The following is a 14,928-nucleotide window of genomic DNA, read 5'->3' as shown; positions in this document are numbered from 1 at the left end:
CTTGTACTCAAAGAACCTCCATACGGGACTCTGCCGCTTTCTCGGCAGACCGCAGCCATTACTTTGGCGACCAGCGCGGTGAGCACGCAATGTGGCGCTCCCATTTTTTCCGCTCTCCGAAAAAATGATTTCATATCAATCCCCAAGATTTAAAAAAAAAAAAAAAACAAGTAAATGAAAGTCAGTTTATCGATAATTTCAGTTAGTTTTAGTTAGTTTTGTAAACTCACAATTCAGTTTTAATTAGTTATCGTTTTTTCCTTTTAATTATAGTTTTTATTTATTTCAGTTAACGACAATGTTTTTTTCAATTTCAGTTTTCGTTATTTCGTTCGTTTTCGTTAACTATAATGGTAAATGGTAAATGGACTAGTTCTTATATAGCGCTTTTCTACTCAATCAGAGCACTCAAAGCGCTTATACAACCTGTTTGCATTCACCCATGCACTCCCATTCATACAAGCACTTCCATCATTAATTAAGCTGAGTGCTTTTTTAATTAACTAGCATTCACACGGGTTCAAATGCTACATGGAATTTCACCCAGCATTAAAAAAAAAAAAAAAATCTGTCATAAGTGTAAGTCAGATCAAATCCATTTCTTCAAAATATCCGACAGTTTGGGGTCTACAAGCTTTGATTTCACAGGAGAGGCTGCAGAGCCGCTGTGCTGTGCGCCGGAGAGTCAGCTTGATGCCTGGGTCCTCCTCACTGCTATCCCCGTGTTGCTAAATAAAAATGTAAATGGACTAGTTCTTATATGGTGCTTTTCTACTCTTGTTGAGCACTCAAATATTTAAACAAGTGCAACGTAGGTCAACCAACCTATTTCGTTAGACAGGTACGGGGACCAGCGAAGCTTGTGGGTTTAATTTTAGCGGTGACTATCACGTGACCCAGAGAAGCATCTTGACACGCGTCGAGAGAGAATCATAGACGGATGTAGAGGAGAGGATCCGCCAATTTTTCAAAATAAAACATCATTCAGCCTCAGATAAGTAAAACGGAAATAATGTACGTTATTTAGTCTTGCGCGGCCCGGTACCGGTCCGGGGCCTGGGGGTTGAGGACCTCTGATCTACAATAAAAACCACAAGTTTGTGCGTGTGCATCCTCAGCAGCAGTGCTGGAGTGTGTTTGTGATTTGATTCTCTGATGCTTGAAAAACAAAGCAGACCAGCATAATTAAATTTGACTGTGGAAGGCACTTAAAGCAAGCAAGAGTTGGGAGTGTGGAAGCCTGAGATCACAGAGCTGTCTCTGCTGCATCCTCAGCAAACCAAACTTCAGGTGCAAGTAGAGGCCTTTTGGCGTGGGGTGGTGGTGGAGGGCATCTGTGCTGTGCAGCACCCTTATGGTGAGCGCTCCTCTGAAACACAACAGAAAGTCCCCTCAGAGGACATTTAAAGACCGCCTTCAGGGCCACATACATGTGAATTAGCAGTTTGCTGAAATCTAGCGCATTCACGTCGGATAGATTTTTTATTTGTTCTGAAAATTTACCACCACAAGGGGGAGCACTGCTGCTCACAGGTATTCACTGAGCACACAGGTGTGTTACAGGCATGAACAGCAGGCATTTGTCTTTATTTAAAATCCCACAGTAACATCTTTAGTCTTTTTTTAAGCAGATAGGGTAATGCTGATGTTGAAAATGTATTCTGGCCGGATAAAGCCCCGTGCATTTTGTTGTCAAAGGGTCAAACATTTATAAAGAAAAGAAAATATCATCAAAGAACAAATGAAGGCAAATTCCAACCTCATTCAAAACATTTGGAGTAAATCATTGAAGGAATAAAGTACATAGAGCAGAATAAGGAGCAGTGAGAGTCGGGTTTGAGGTGACAGAACAGACTGGGAGGAAAACTTATTCCCAAAACATAAAAGCTTTGCTTTGTGACAAACGGGACATTAAGGAGAAACCGGTCGGAGCTTCTTAATCCAACAAAAAGTGCCAAAGTTAATACATTTAAAAATAACTGGTACCAATGAACCTGATGTCTGAGACCGTCAAAGAGAGCCAAGTCGAGGGATATTAAGAGGATGAAGCTCAGGCTGACGCAGTCCGGTGTCTGCTGGCACCACACTTGATTTTTTAAGATCCAATCACAGTGGAGAGCGTCGAGCAGGTTTGATTTATTTATCAGATGCAGTATTTGAATTGTTTGAACCTGACGTGAGTCTTTGCTGATGTTTCCTGTCCTCAGGCGCTGTGCTCGCCGTGGCCGGTCTGCGATGAGCCTGGTGGAGTTTAGGCTGCAGGGCTGCGCGTGCATCCGGAGGAGGCTGCTGTCTGCGGTCATGAAGCCGCCCTGCTCCCATTACTGCTTCCTGTGGTTCCTCCTGCTGCTGGGAGCCGGATCACTGCTGCTGCTGGTCCGCTTGCAGGACCTCACCGAGACGGTCCTCTGGCAGAGCCCAGGTCAGTGCTGACGGGGCGGCGTGGTGAGAATGGTGGAGGTTTTAAAGCCCCATGTCCTCCTCATCCTTTTCCTCATCTTTCACGCTGTTGTTTGTTACATCGCCCTTACAAGATGTAGAAATCTACATCATGTCAGTTAATGGTCGATCTACATCTCAGCCCTCACCTGCGGTCATGTGATCAGAGATGGTGGATTCAAGAAGCTGAAATGAATTTCCTGTGTAGGTTTTCTGGGTTTAAAGATGGGATGATGAGGAGCTCCAACATCAGCGGGGAGGTCAGCGGTCAAACTCTGCTCCTCTAAACCTGTCAGCAGAGGCTCAACACTTCAGTTTCTGTTCAGGACTTTGAAGTTTTGTGTTTTACAGCAAGTTTCCAGATAATTAGTGCAGTCTGTCAAAGAATTGCTTTTATTCAAGTCAGCGATGCTGTGCGAAGACGTGCATTGTGACTCAGCAACCGCACCAAAACCAACAGAAGACGATGACGGCTGCTCCTGATCGCTCCCGGGGTTTTGAGGCGTGTCTTCGGGTTTCAGATCAACATATTAACGTCGTATGTTAGCAGCAAACTGTGCATAAATATTATTTGCTAAAATATTCCTTTTCCATTCTTCCATTCTTTCAAACTCAGTTTAAAAGCTGCTTTCGGAAGCAGGAACTGCTGTTGACCCCACAGTTAACTGACTTGGATTCTGTCCAATCACGATCGGGGCCTTCGTAATAAATCTGTCAGTTGACGCGGGTGTAATTGCTGGTGTGTGCTGGTTAATAATAGTTTCTCAGCTGCCATTGGGCTATGCGGAGGAGTTGCAAATGAAAACAGCAAAGTGCTGTCAGCAAACTGAATGATGCAGAGACACAAACAGCTGAGTTTCATTAATACGCTGCATTTATTCGGCGTAGAGACTCCACGCAGCCATTACGCCCATCTGCTGCTGTTAGCTCACAGCTGTGGGGGAGAGCTCAGGCTGCAGATGCTGCACCGTCACAGAGAGTCTGCGGAGAGAGCGGCGTGAGGCCTCGTGAGCGTCCTCTGATGTCTCAGAAAGTTAGAAACAATGAGCTGGTTAAGTTAGGAAGTCTGCAGACTCCTGCAGCTGCTGCGTTAAACTGTCAACGTCGTGGAGTCGATCCCGTGCAGTGAAAACTCTGAGTCAGCGGTGTGTGCTCCCTCAGGAGGAAAAATTAAAAGTCCATAAATCCAAGATGAAGGCTGGTAGAAACACTGAACCAACCAGCCATCGAGCTGAGCTGTGCTGACGTCCCACGCTGTCAGCTTTAATGCAGGCGCTCCTCATTGTTAGAGTTAAATTACAAATTGGAAACGAGCCTTACGGTTCGCACGCTGCCAGCTGGAGCACAGTCGGCGAGAGAGGGCGTGGCTGTCGGCCAGATTACAGCAGCTCGGCTCGCTGTTTGCAGCTCGGCTTTACATTCTGTCATTATAACCTTTTCCTCAGGTGCTGTTAGTCTTTCCACAGGGGTGGGGGGGGGTGTTGGAGTATGGGATGTTTGTTTGTTTTAGTACACCGCGTGAAATCAATCAGCTGCACAGATTTCCACCATGTTCCCACAGACAATCAGTTTTCACTCATGAAGTCACACAGAACTACACAGAACAGAATTTTATCCATCCATCCATCCACCCACCCATTCATTCATCAATCCATCCACCCATCCATCCATCTGTCCATCCATCCACCCATGCTTTGGTGCAGATGGGTCGCACTGACGTCCAGCATGGTAGTGTGTTATACTCGGCAGCTGTGGAAGCCTTTAGAACTCGTTTTGGTTTCATGGAGGACACATTGCTAGTAATTGCTGTTTTAGTTCTTCGTGGCTCAGATTGAACAAGGTGCTGCAAACGTTCCTCAGAGATGTTGGTCCATGTTGACGGGACAGCATCACACAGCTGCTGCAGATTTGTCGATGATGAGAATCTCCCGTTCCTCCACATCCCAAAGGTGCTCTGTGACTGAGGAGGTCATCTGAGTGCAGTGAACTCACTGTCATGATAAAGAAACCAGTCTGAGATGCTCTGAGCTCTGTGACATGGTGCGTTATCCTGCTGGAAGCAGCCATCAGGAGATGGATACACTGAGGTCATAAAGGGGTGGATGTGGTCAGCAACAATATTCAGGTAGAATAGAATAGAATAGAATAGAATGCCTTTATTGTCATTATACAGGATGTACAATGAGATTGGTAGGTAGGCTGTGGAGTTTAAATGATGCTCACTTGGTACTGAGGGGCCCAAAGTGTGCAGTGCAGACTTCACACCACCAGTAGCCTGAACCACTGATACAAAGCAGGATGGATCCATGCTTTCTTGCTGTTCACACCAGTCTTCTCCGGTCTTCTGTTGTCTAGTTTTGGTGAGCTTGTGCAAACTGTAGCCTCAGTTTCCTGTTCTTAGCTGACAGAAGTGGCACCCACTGTGGTCTTCTGCTGCTGTTGTGCGTTCAGAGATGCTCTTCTTCAGTTGTAACGAGTGGTTATTTGAGTTCCTGCTGCCTTCCTATCAGCTTGAAGCATTCTGGCCATTTTCCTCTGACATCAACGATTCATTTTCTCAGAGAGAGCTGCTGCTGACTGGATATTTTCTCTTTTTCAGACCTTCTTTTTTTTTTTCAGACCCCAGAGATGCTTTGTGGGAAAATCCCAGCAGATCAGCAGTTTATGAAAAACTAAAACCAACAACCATGCCACATTAAAAGACACTTCAATCACCTTTATTCTCCATTCTGATGCTCAGTTTGAACTTCAGTAGGTCATCTTCACCGTGTCTACATGCCTAAATACACTGAGTTCCTGCTGTGTGATTGGCTGATTTAGATATTTAACGAACAGTTGAACAGGTGTACCTAATAAACTGTGACCTTACCGATTTGTCCTTTCACACAGAGCCTTGTATTCTTTCACTGAGCCTTTCATTGGTGATGTTATTTAAGAAAACTCCTCTCTTTCTGCTATCTGCATGCTAAAGTCATGTCACACAGTCAGCATCCATGACAGTCTTTCTCTTTTGTTTCTTTGTGGATTTTTTTAGAAGATCATTTTAATGATTCAGATGCAAATGTTCCAGAAAAACAAGCAACACAAACAGCAGCCGAGCCTGAGGATGTGAACTTAATGATGTATACCTGTGTGCTCACAGGTTGTTGTATTATAAAGTATTACACAGTCTGTTATTTATTTAGTCATTCATTACAGAAGTTGTTACTTTTTCAAAAAGTAGTGCATTAGTTTAGTTACTTGTGTATTACTCCACAGTGAACAGTAAAAGCCTGAGGCTGCAGTCCCGCACTGACACGAATCCCTGTCCTGATGAGGACACGCAGCAGAGTCAGAGGTACGGAGGCTAAACCTGACCGCTCTAACATCAGCTCTGTGTGAGCGTGCTGTCTCTGCAGCAGATGTGGCGCTGTCTGCAGCGGTTTCCTGTTTCTGGCCGGATTTCTAACATTTTCATAAAAATAAAATCATGTTGGAACAAAAATTTTTACAGGTGTGACAGTTTTTAATGGAGAAACAATAATGAAGAGTTGGCCTGTATCTCCAGAAATATTCGTAGTAAGAAGGTAAAGATTTGTTGTGGCGTCATTAAATAAACTTCTTGTAGAGTCACTGAATTTTTATGCAGTGAACTGTTTCACTTTTTGAGCATGAAGTACTGCAGGCTTTACCGAGCCACGGCTAACCTCGTTCACATTCAGTGTAGGGGTGTGCGATATTGACAAAAAATAATATCTCGATATTTTCTGTAATTTTCTCGATAACGATAATAAACAATATTTTGCATTATTTAAAAATGTGTTCATACAAGAAGTGCAAGCTGGTAAAATATAAGACTTAAATCAGTGTTTTTGAGACATGAACTTGTTTTTTATTTTATTTAACCTTTATTTAACCAGGAAAAACGCAGTGAGATTAAAATCTCTTTTTCAAGTGTCCTGGGCATGACAAATGTAAAAAGAAAAACTTTCAAAAGCAATTGCTTGACAGAATGACGAAAAAAAAAATTACATCAAAAAAGAGGCTGTCCAAAGGGATTCCACCTACATTATAGCAAAATAAAATCACAGAAACTACAGAAGCGGTCCAGCTTCAGCTCCGCTGAATCATCCAAGGCTCCAAACAGGTGAGCTCCGAGAACGTCGCCGGGCTGTGACCAGTGATTGTAACATATCTACTTTAACTTAAAGGATATTAACATCCATCCTTTCATTATTTTCCTCCTTATTCTGCTAGTCGTGGTTTGTCTTGGACGGCGGTTTACAGAAACTTTTCATATTCCTCATACTCGCTGATGATGGAACAGGTTAGGTGTTGAGCTGTCCGTTTTCTTACAAAGTCTGCAAACTGCAAACCACCTCCTCGCCTGGGAATTAAGGCGGTAGACTGCGAGGCTGGCGATGTCTGAATTTCCTCCCCGGCGCAGTGTGTTCACTCATTTCCAGCTTTAGGTGTGTTGTTTAGGCAGCTATGCTAGCGCACAGTACGGGCACGCGCAGTAGCCTATACTAAAGGATAAAGTAATGAATGCGTGGAGCCGAGACGTTTGATTGATTTTTTTCCTAATTAGCATACTCAATAATGTCAGCTCGCACATCGTTAACACGGCAATTACGATGTTATCGTAGACGATATATATCGAACACCCCTAATTCAGCGCTGAATGATTTAGGCTGGAAAAACATGAAAACAGTTATGTGTGAATGTAACATCATTTTGTCCTAAAAACATTCATTCAGACTTTTACAATGATGCAGGAACACTGACACACATGCTGCTTGTTTTTTCATCCCCAACACCAAACTTTGCATATCTTATCTATTCAGTTCAATTCAGTTTTATTTATATAGATATAAATCACAACAATCAGTCGCCTCAAGGTGCTTTGCCTTGACTACTTCCTGTAGGAGTGGGTTTGAGGCAGGCCACAGCCTCAGACTGAGACCTGCGCTCTCAGTGAAGCAGTCTGAGGTGACGGTGATGAGGGTCCACCGAGATCAATAAGCCCCTGAGCCGCTGCACCCTCACGGCCTCCGACTTCATTAAGGTCTCCATGTCCTCACTGAGCCTGACACATTGATCAGATAATAAAGCGAGCTGCCTGATTTCCTGCGGGGACGGGCAAATGTCCCGCCTCGGGAGTTTTTCTTACTGATGCCTCAGCGGTCCAGAGGACAGACGGTAAAAACAGTGATAGACTCGTCCGAGACACCGTCAGTCATTTGTAGGGGTGAATTTTTGTCTGTTGTGATACCACACACACCTGACAGCAACGGGTTCATGTGTGGTATAATGCATGAACTGATCAGATTGTGGAGGTTAAGGGTCAAGCTGCAGCCCACCAACACTTTCACATCACAGCAGTTACAGTCGTGGACTCTGGAGTCCACCTCATGATTCAGCAGCTTGTAGATCCTCCGCCCTCCTCCACCGTGCTGACAGCTGCTCTGAGGTGTTGGTGCTGATGTTTCCTCCAAACGTGCTGCTGTGCATTCTGGACAAACATCTGCACTTTGGTCTGTTTGTTACACAAGTCTTTGTGTTTGTTCAGATGCAGCTTTGCAGACCTGAGCTGTGCTGCCATGTTCTTTCAGAGAGAAGAGGCTTTCTGCTGCAGCCCTTCCAAACAGCCAAACTGTCATGACCTTCAACCTTTACCATGCTGCATGGTAACACACCTGAAAGCTCCAGACCTGCAAACTTCTGCTTTGATCGAGTCCTTTCATTTCCACAGGACTGTATTTTCTTCTTTGACAGATGGATTTCTGGATGCAGTGAGTTCCGATAAATGAATCCCATCACTTTGTTTTATTAGTCCTGATTGCTTTTCTTAATTTAAATGTTGAGTCATGAATATCTGAGGGCAGTTTCAAACTGTAAAGATGTCTCACTGCAGGCGCTTTGGTCTAATTTATGGTTTTAATGTGACGCTCAGGTTGTCAGTGCTGGTCTCTTTAAGTTGGTTTTGAAACGTTTTTAAATGATTTTCCCGACACTGGAAGTTCTGTTGAGTTTAATGGTTTAGTTAATCTGACAGATCCCAGAAGTTTGATGTAGAACTGCAGGAATGAGTCTCGTTTGAAGTCACCAGAAAGCGTTTTGTCTTTTTTTGCTGTTTGCTGCCAGCTGTCTGATCTAAGATGAATTTTCTCATCTTCACTGGGATGTTTTCTCGTCAGGAGCCAGGATGAACTCTGACTGGAAGACTGAGGTGCACACTACCTGTGTGTATTTACTGTAGCACACACACACCTGAGGACATTAAAGAGCATTTAACCAGTGTGATAACAAACAGCTACGCATCATATTCTCTATAAAGAATCCAGTAAAAATCCAGGAAACGCTGCAGAGGAGCAGCCGAGGCGCTCAGACCAGCGTGCATCAACTCCACAGCAGAAACATCAAACTATAAACCATAAATATGTCCAAAGAGTTCAAAAGAGACTAAACCTAAATCCATCAGTGCAGCAGGTTCGTGTGCTGATGGACGAGCTGTGCTGCAGGAGTGAAGTATGATCGTCCCCAGGACATGAAAATAAAATAATTTAAAAAATCCTGAAATATTACCTCCAGAGCGCGGTGGCTCCTCTGATCAGAAACGACTGACGGCGGCGTGTTAAGCACGCAGTGCTGTGACAGGCTGCAGCTCAGTGAGATGCCGTGCTTTGGTTTTTTAACACTGAACCTAAGAGCAGCATGTGTGCACACTGCACGTCTGCTGGACCAGGCTCAGTGTGGACTTTCTGACTTTTACACTCCTGGACAAAGAAATGTAGTCTCTAATAACGTGGCGTCAGACTGCTGTGAGCTGTGAGAACATTTCCTGACCCGATTCATCAGAAAATGTCTGGACATAAAAAAACACCCACAAAGAGGGGAAACCGCCCCTCCTGCAGTTTCAGATCCTCAGGGTTCGATAACAAGGAGCCCTCCAGGGTCTGTGTGTGCGTGTGTGTGTGATGAGTCCCATCTTTATTGATTGTGAATCATATGAGTGTATCAGGTGACACATTGATTACAGTCGGATGTTCCTCTCGGCCGGCCTCGTGTCCAAACAGGAGCTAAAATTAGAGATGCTCTCCTCCGTCATCGATCCATCAGCTGTTGCTTTGCTTTCATAAATGATCGGATATCATTCAGACCTGATTGATCAGTGAGCCGCTGATTTCAGTGAAGTGGCAGAAAAGGTCCATCAGATCAGCTGTCCTGCAGGCTTCTGGCTGCACTCAAACTTTCAATTCTGAAGGAGGAAGAAATGCTCAGTGTGAGAACTTCTTCCTCCTTCAGAATTGAAAGTTTGAGTGCAGCCAGAAGCCTGCAGGAATCCTTCAGAAAGCTTCTGCCTCTGGTTCAAGTTGAATGAAGTTGTCTTATCCGTGTTGCCTGAGAGGAGGTGCGTGTAAATATTGTGAAGCTCCTGCAGCTCGCAGTCAAAGCTTTTAAACGCTTCTTTTCTTTAAATGGGGGAGAACTCAGGCGAGGGGAAGCACATCCAATTATCTGCCTGCTCCCTCTGAGAACTGCTGCAGATTCAATTTCCTCCTTTAAGTAGCCTAATGCAGTCAGAAGCTTTGTGACGTGTGATGCGTGGCCTATTTCAGTCCAAACAGAAACATGTCGCAGCACGCCTCAGCCTCGTTTCTGCAGCGCGCTTTAATTACTGCTCTCTGATGAGAGCTCAGCCTGTTTCTGCCGGGACAAATAACCTGAGTGACATCCAAACGATTCTGATCTGTCACCGGCGCCCGCTCACAGATCAGCGTGGTTGCATTTCTGTGTTTCTCCGCTTCATTCAGAGGGAAGCTCCAAGAGAGAAAAGCTCCACCTGAGTCCACCTGCGTCCACCTGAGGCCTGTTTTCCTGCACTGAGGAGGGTTCGGTCCGTGCTGTGACTGTGAGCTCTGAATATTTCAGCGACAGGAGCACGTTTGTGTTCCAGCTGGTTCGCAGATCATTTCTCTGCTGCTGGCAGCTGCGACAACACAAACCGTCCAAGACTTCCTTCAGGGATGAAGCAGCGGGGGGGAGGCGGCGGCTCGAGCGTGAAGCTGGCACAGATGATGGTGGCGTTTTCCTGGAAGCGTGACGCCCGGCTGGCTGCAGACGACCTGCAGAGTCCGAGCTTCAAACCGCATCCAAACCATCCAGCTGTCAGTCTGCATCCCGGTGAAAGCAGAAGAAATCTGCAACGATCCTCCGCACTTACACTGGAACAGCATGAACATCTGCAGGAAGTCTCTTTGTCAGTCTGGTCACGTTTGTCACCACCACAGTTTTTATATTTTAGTATGTATTTCACTTTTTGTGAATTTTATTTTTGGCATTTTAAATGAGAGAGTGAAATCCTCGTCAAACCCACCCTGCTATGGGAGTTAAACAGTGACAGTTTACGTTTGGTGACATTTTCAGAGATTTCTGTGATTTTCTATGGAGGGATTTTAGAGTGGTGACATCATCACCCACTGAAGTGTTTTCACTTTCAGCTCTTTTTACTCCCACAAAATTTGGTCTACCCACTTTTCTCCTCTTTGGGGCAAGAACCAAAACAGAGGCACTTTTTAAACCAGCAGTTCTCGCTCAGTTTTAGTCGTATAGACATAACAAATGTCCTGCGTCAGTAACATCCAGGGCTGCAACGATTCCTCGAGTAACTTTATAGTTACCCGGTCACCCGTTCAGTACCGAGGGGCTCCATCAAAATATTTTTATGCTTTAATCCCTGATTGGTGACTAAAAATGGACCTGCAGTAGAAACGCATTTAGGAGGATGGGTGTGAATGCAAAGCATTACAACATTAAGCTCATGCAGCCCCCAGTTTTTCAACAAAAACACTGATGACACAACAACAGCAGCTGTTTTATGTGCAGTCTGTCTGCACGCGTGCAGCAAGCGCAAAGAGGCGGAGCCATTACTGAAGCAGCAGTCCAAAGCAGCTGTTCCTGTAACCGCCATTAAAACCTCTACTGGGAAACAGCTGGAGGTCCTTCATCAACCACCTGATCAGCAGGTGAAGAACAGAGAACTTTGTAGCTGCTCCATCCACCCTGATTGTTTCACACAGAGAAACTGCAGTAAAGCATATGCAGATGAACTGTTAATGAGACAAAAGTATTTCTTATCCGATTACTCGATTAATCGATGGAATACTCGATTACTAAAATAATCAGTAGTCGCAGCCCTGATAACGTCTCCTTGTGCTCATAGTGTAACACGTTTGTCACCTACAGTTTCTGTGTGGTAACCTGTTGTTTGTGGGTAGGTCAGCAGGATTTTCTTGTGTCACTCGTTTTGAAGGGAAAGCCACAGCTCGTTTCTGACTGTGGCATGAAACTGTGTGGCAGGCAGAATAGGACCCCAGTGTGCAGACTCAGGAGACAGGACTTGAACTCAAAACATAGCTTTATTGCGGGGAACAAGGAGAGCTAAGGAAGCAGGAATGCTAACAATAACTAAGGACAGAATGAACTGAGAGGGAATATCTGTGATAACAGAACTTAAGAACCAAAACACAAACCCTGGGCAGCCCCGGACCGAGACAGGCTGGTGGATTCAAATTCAGACACATGAGGCAGGTGATTCAAATACAGGCAATTAAACTTGTTCAGCAACTTAAGTTCAATTTAGGCATTTTATTGAGACTTGGAGCCGTTTTCTTTTCAATTATTTTTATTTTTTTTTGTCTTTTTCAGCTGTTGAAGCTGATTCAGCTATTTAAGTTCAAGCTATTTTAAGCATTTCTAGTTATTGCAGCTCAAATCTTTCAGCTTTCAGCATTCACATTGTATTTTGATTGGCTGTTTTGGAAACTTTGACCAAAACTTTGACTGCCTAATATCGTTTCACTTAGTTTACTAAAGTCTGATTCTTACTTTCATTGATCTAAAATGGTTTGTAGTTACCTCGCCCACCGATAGCTGGAGGGAGGTGATGTTTTCCCAATTCGGGTTCAGATAAAACGTTTAAAGCTCTGGTTTACTGGTTGCCATGTTGGCTGCAGACATGAAGTAAACTTCCTGCATCAGTTACACTGTCGTGCTGACTCGGTTCACATCTGCGCACACTGATGTTTTTTTTACGTTTTTTCACCTTTTGCCGTGACCCCGGCCCGATAGTTATCTCGTGTGACTGATGAAAACACCATCTGGCTCTCAAGAAGATGCTGTAATGTGATTGGCTGCTCCGCAATAATAAAAATCAGCTGGGCGCTGAAGCGTTCACTGACTGGAGATGAAAAAGCTCGGCCTGTCTGTGTGGAGCCTGACTTACACAGCAGAGGTTTGGACAGGTGAATAACTCACCGTGACTACTCCGAGTTCAGCCGGAGCCGGAGGCCGCCTCTCCAGCAGCACGGTACGGACATTAGTATGCGAGTGCTGCCATCAGAGGCTCTTTTAGAAGCACTGAGGAAGAAGTATGAGTCTGCAGACGTCCTGCAGGTATTCTTCACCTGGACGCAGCTCACCTCATTTCAGACACACTGAGCCCTCCTGCAGCATATCAGCAGCTCATCTTCCTCTAATAGATCTTTATGCCTCCACGCATCCTCACCTGCTGGAGAATGGCTGTAAATCAGCTCAGAGACGCTTCACCTGCTGACTGATGTCACCAGGTGAACCGGCAGTTGTTTGATTTGTCTTTGAGCACCTTCAGATATCGACCGCTGTGCAACAGACAGCTGCTACGATTAGTCGGCTGTTTCCGTGATGATTCATCTGTTTAGTGATCTGTCTGCAGCTCTTCGGTGTGCTGAGTTTGGGGCGTAGGCTGGATAAAGACAGTGGTGTGAAGACATCATGTAAGTGCTGCTGAGACTTTAGATCTCATTTTGGAGACTGCTTTTAGTAGCATCACATGACACAAAGCACACAAATAAATGCAGCACATGGATCAGTGAACACCTGAAGAGGCATCCACTGACAGGTGAAACGACTGATGTGACGCAGGGCGTGAAGATGAGGGATGTTTTTAAAATTAGGTACTAACTCAGTGCATCCTGCTGAGATGGACTGCAGCTGCTTCTTGGACTGGGTCACCTGGGACAGGTGTTGTTATCAGGTGAAAGATGTGACCAGTCTCTCCATAAGCAGTTAGCAGCAGAAAAGTGGAAACAGCTAACCTTCATTTTTTATTTATTTAGGTGATAACCTTTGACCCGGTTTACAGGTCGAATGATTCCTGAGGCTGAAGCTGAAGCTCTGAAGATCGATTTTTACCTTCATTTATGTCCAAATTTGTACCTGCATTCTTTTAAATACTGGACAGAACATGGGGCATCATTTGTAGATGTCAGCTACTGAACTAGCTGCTCACCTTCACAAATCCGCTTTCCTATGGAGCCTGGAGGCTAAGCTTGATTTTAGCACCTGAAAGAACACACCTCCTCGTCCTTCTTCTTCTTCTTCTTCTTCTCCTTCCTTGTCCCTCCTCCTCCAGCTGCTCCCTTTAGGGGTCATCACAGTGGATCATCTGCCTCCATCTCACCCTATCCCAGCATCCTCCACTCTCACACCAACCCTCTGCATGTCCTCCTTCACTGCACCCATGAACCTCCTCTGAGGTCTTCCTCTTCTGCTCCTGCCTGCAGCTCCATCATCATCATCCTTTGTCCAGTGTATCCACCCTCCCTCCTCTGCACATGTCCAAGCCATCTCAGCCTTTCTGACTCTGAGCTGTCCCTCTGTTGTCATCATTTCTGATCCTGTCCATCCTGCTCACCCCCAGTGAAGATCTGAGCATCTTCAGCTCTGCTGACTTTGCCAGAACAATGTCGGACTCTGTAGTTTTCTCTGGGCCCCTCCCCAATCAGACCAGGAGTGACATGTTTAGCCGCATGTTCTCCTTGAATCACTGCTGTCTGAGTGGTGTCCAAAAAATGACGTGGGCTTCATAGATAATTGGGAAAATTTCTGGGGAAACCCTGGTCTTGTTAGGAGAGACGGCATCCATCCCACTTTGGATGGAGCAGCTCTCATTTCTAGAAATCTGTCTGAATTTATTAACCCTCCTAAAACCTGACTACCCAGGGTTGAGACCAGGAAGCAGAGTTGCAGTCTTACATGCCTCTCTGCAGCTTCTCTCCTCCTGCCATCCCCCCAAAACCCCATCCCCATAGAGTCGGTGCCTGCTCCCAGACCACCAAAAAACAAACCAAATACCAGCAAAAAACTATTTAAGAATAATATACCATCCTCAACTGCACCAAAGAGTAAAACAGTTAAATGTGGCTTATTAAACGTTAGGTTTCTCTCTTCTAAGTCCCTATTAGTAAATGATTTAATAATTGATCAACATATTGATTTATTCTGCCTTAAAGAAACCTGGTTACAGCAGGATGAATATGTTAGTTTAAATAAATCAACACTGTTGACCATAACATTTTATTACACAGATTAGAGCTTGCTGTAGGTATTAAAGGTACTGCACTGCAGTGGTTTGAATCATATTTATCTCATAGACTCCAATTTGTTCATGTAAATGGGGAGTCTTCT

General features: G+C 44.9%; 1 protein-coding gene across 2 annotated transcripts in view; it reads left to right on the top strand.

Annotated features, from left to right (window-relative positions):
• The window catches only part of LOC115782391 (carbohydrate sulfotransferase 8-like), a 66,781-nt gene that overhangs the window by 17,824 nt on the left and 34,029 nt on the right, over positions 1 to 14,928 (top strand). For both annotated transcript variants that reach the window (XM_030732574.1, XM_030732573.1), the window contains exon 2: positions 2,208 to 2,422. In XM_030732574.1, coding sequence (XP_030588434.1) covers positions 2,236 to 2,422 — 187 coding nt within the window. In that variant the 5' untranslated portion in view covers positions 2,208 to 2,235. The remainder of the gene's footprint in view (positions 1 to 2,207; positions 2,423 to 14,928) is intronic.

The sequence above is a fragment of the Archocentrus centrarchus genome, chromosome 6 (genome assembly GCF_007364275.1).
Source record: "Archocentrus centrarchus isolate MPI-CPG fArcCen1 chromosome 6, fArcCen1, whole genome shotgun sequence".
Classification (NCBI taxonomy): Eukaryota; Metazoa; Chordata; class Actinopteri; order Cichliformes; family Cichlidae; genus Archocentrus; species Archocentrus centrarchus.
This window is presented reverse-complemented; position numbering and strand designations above follow the sequence as displayed.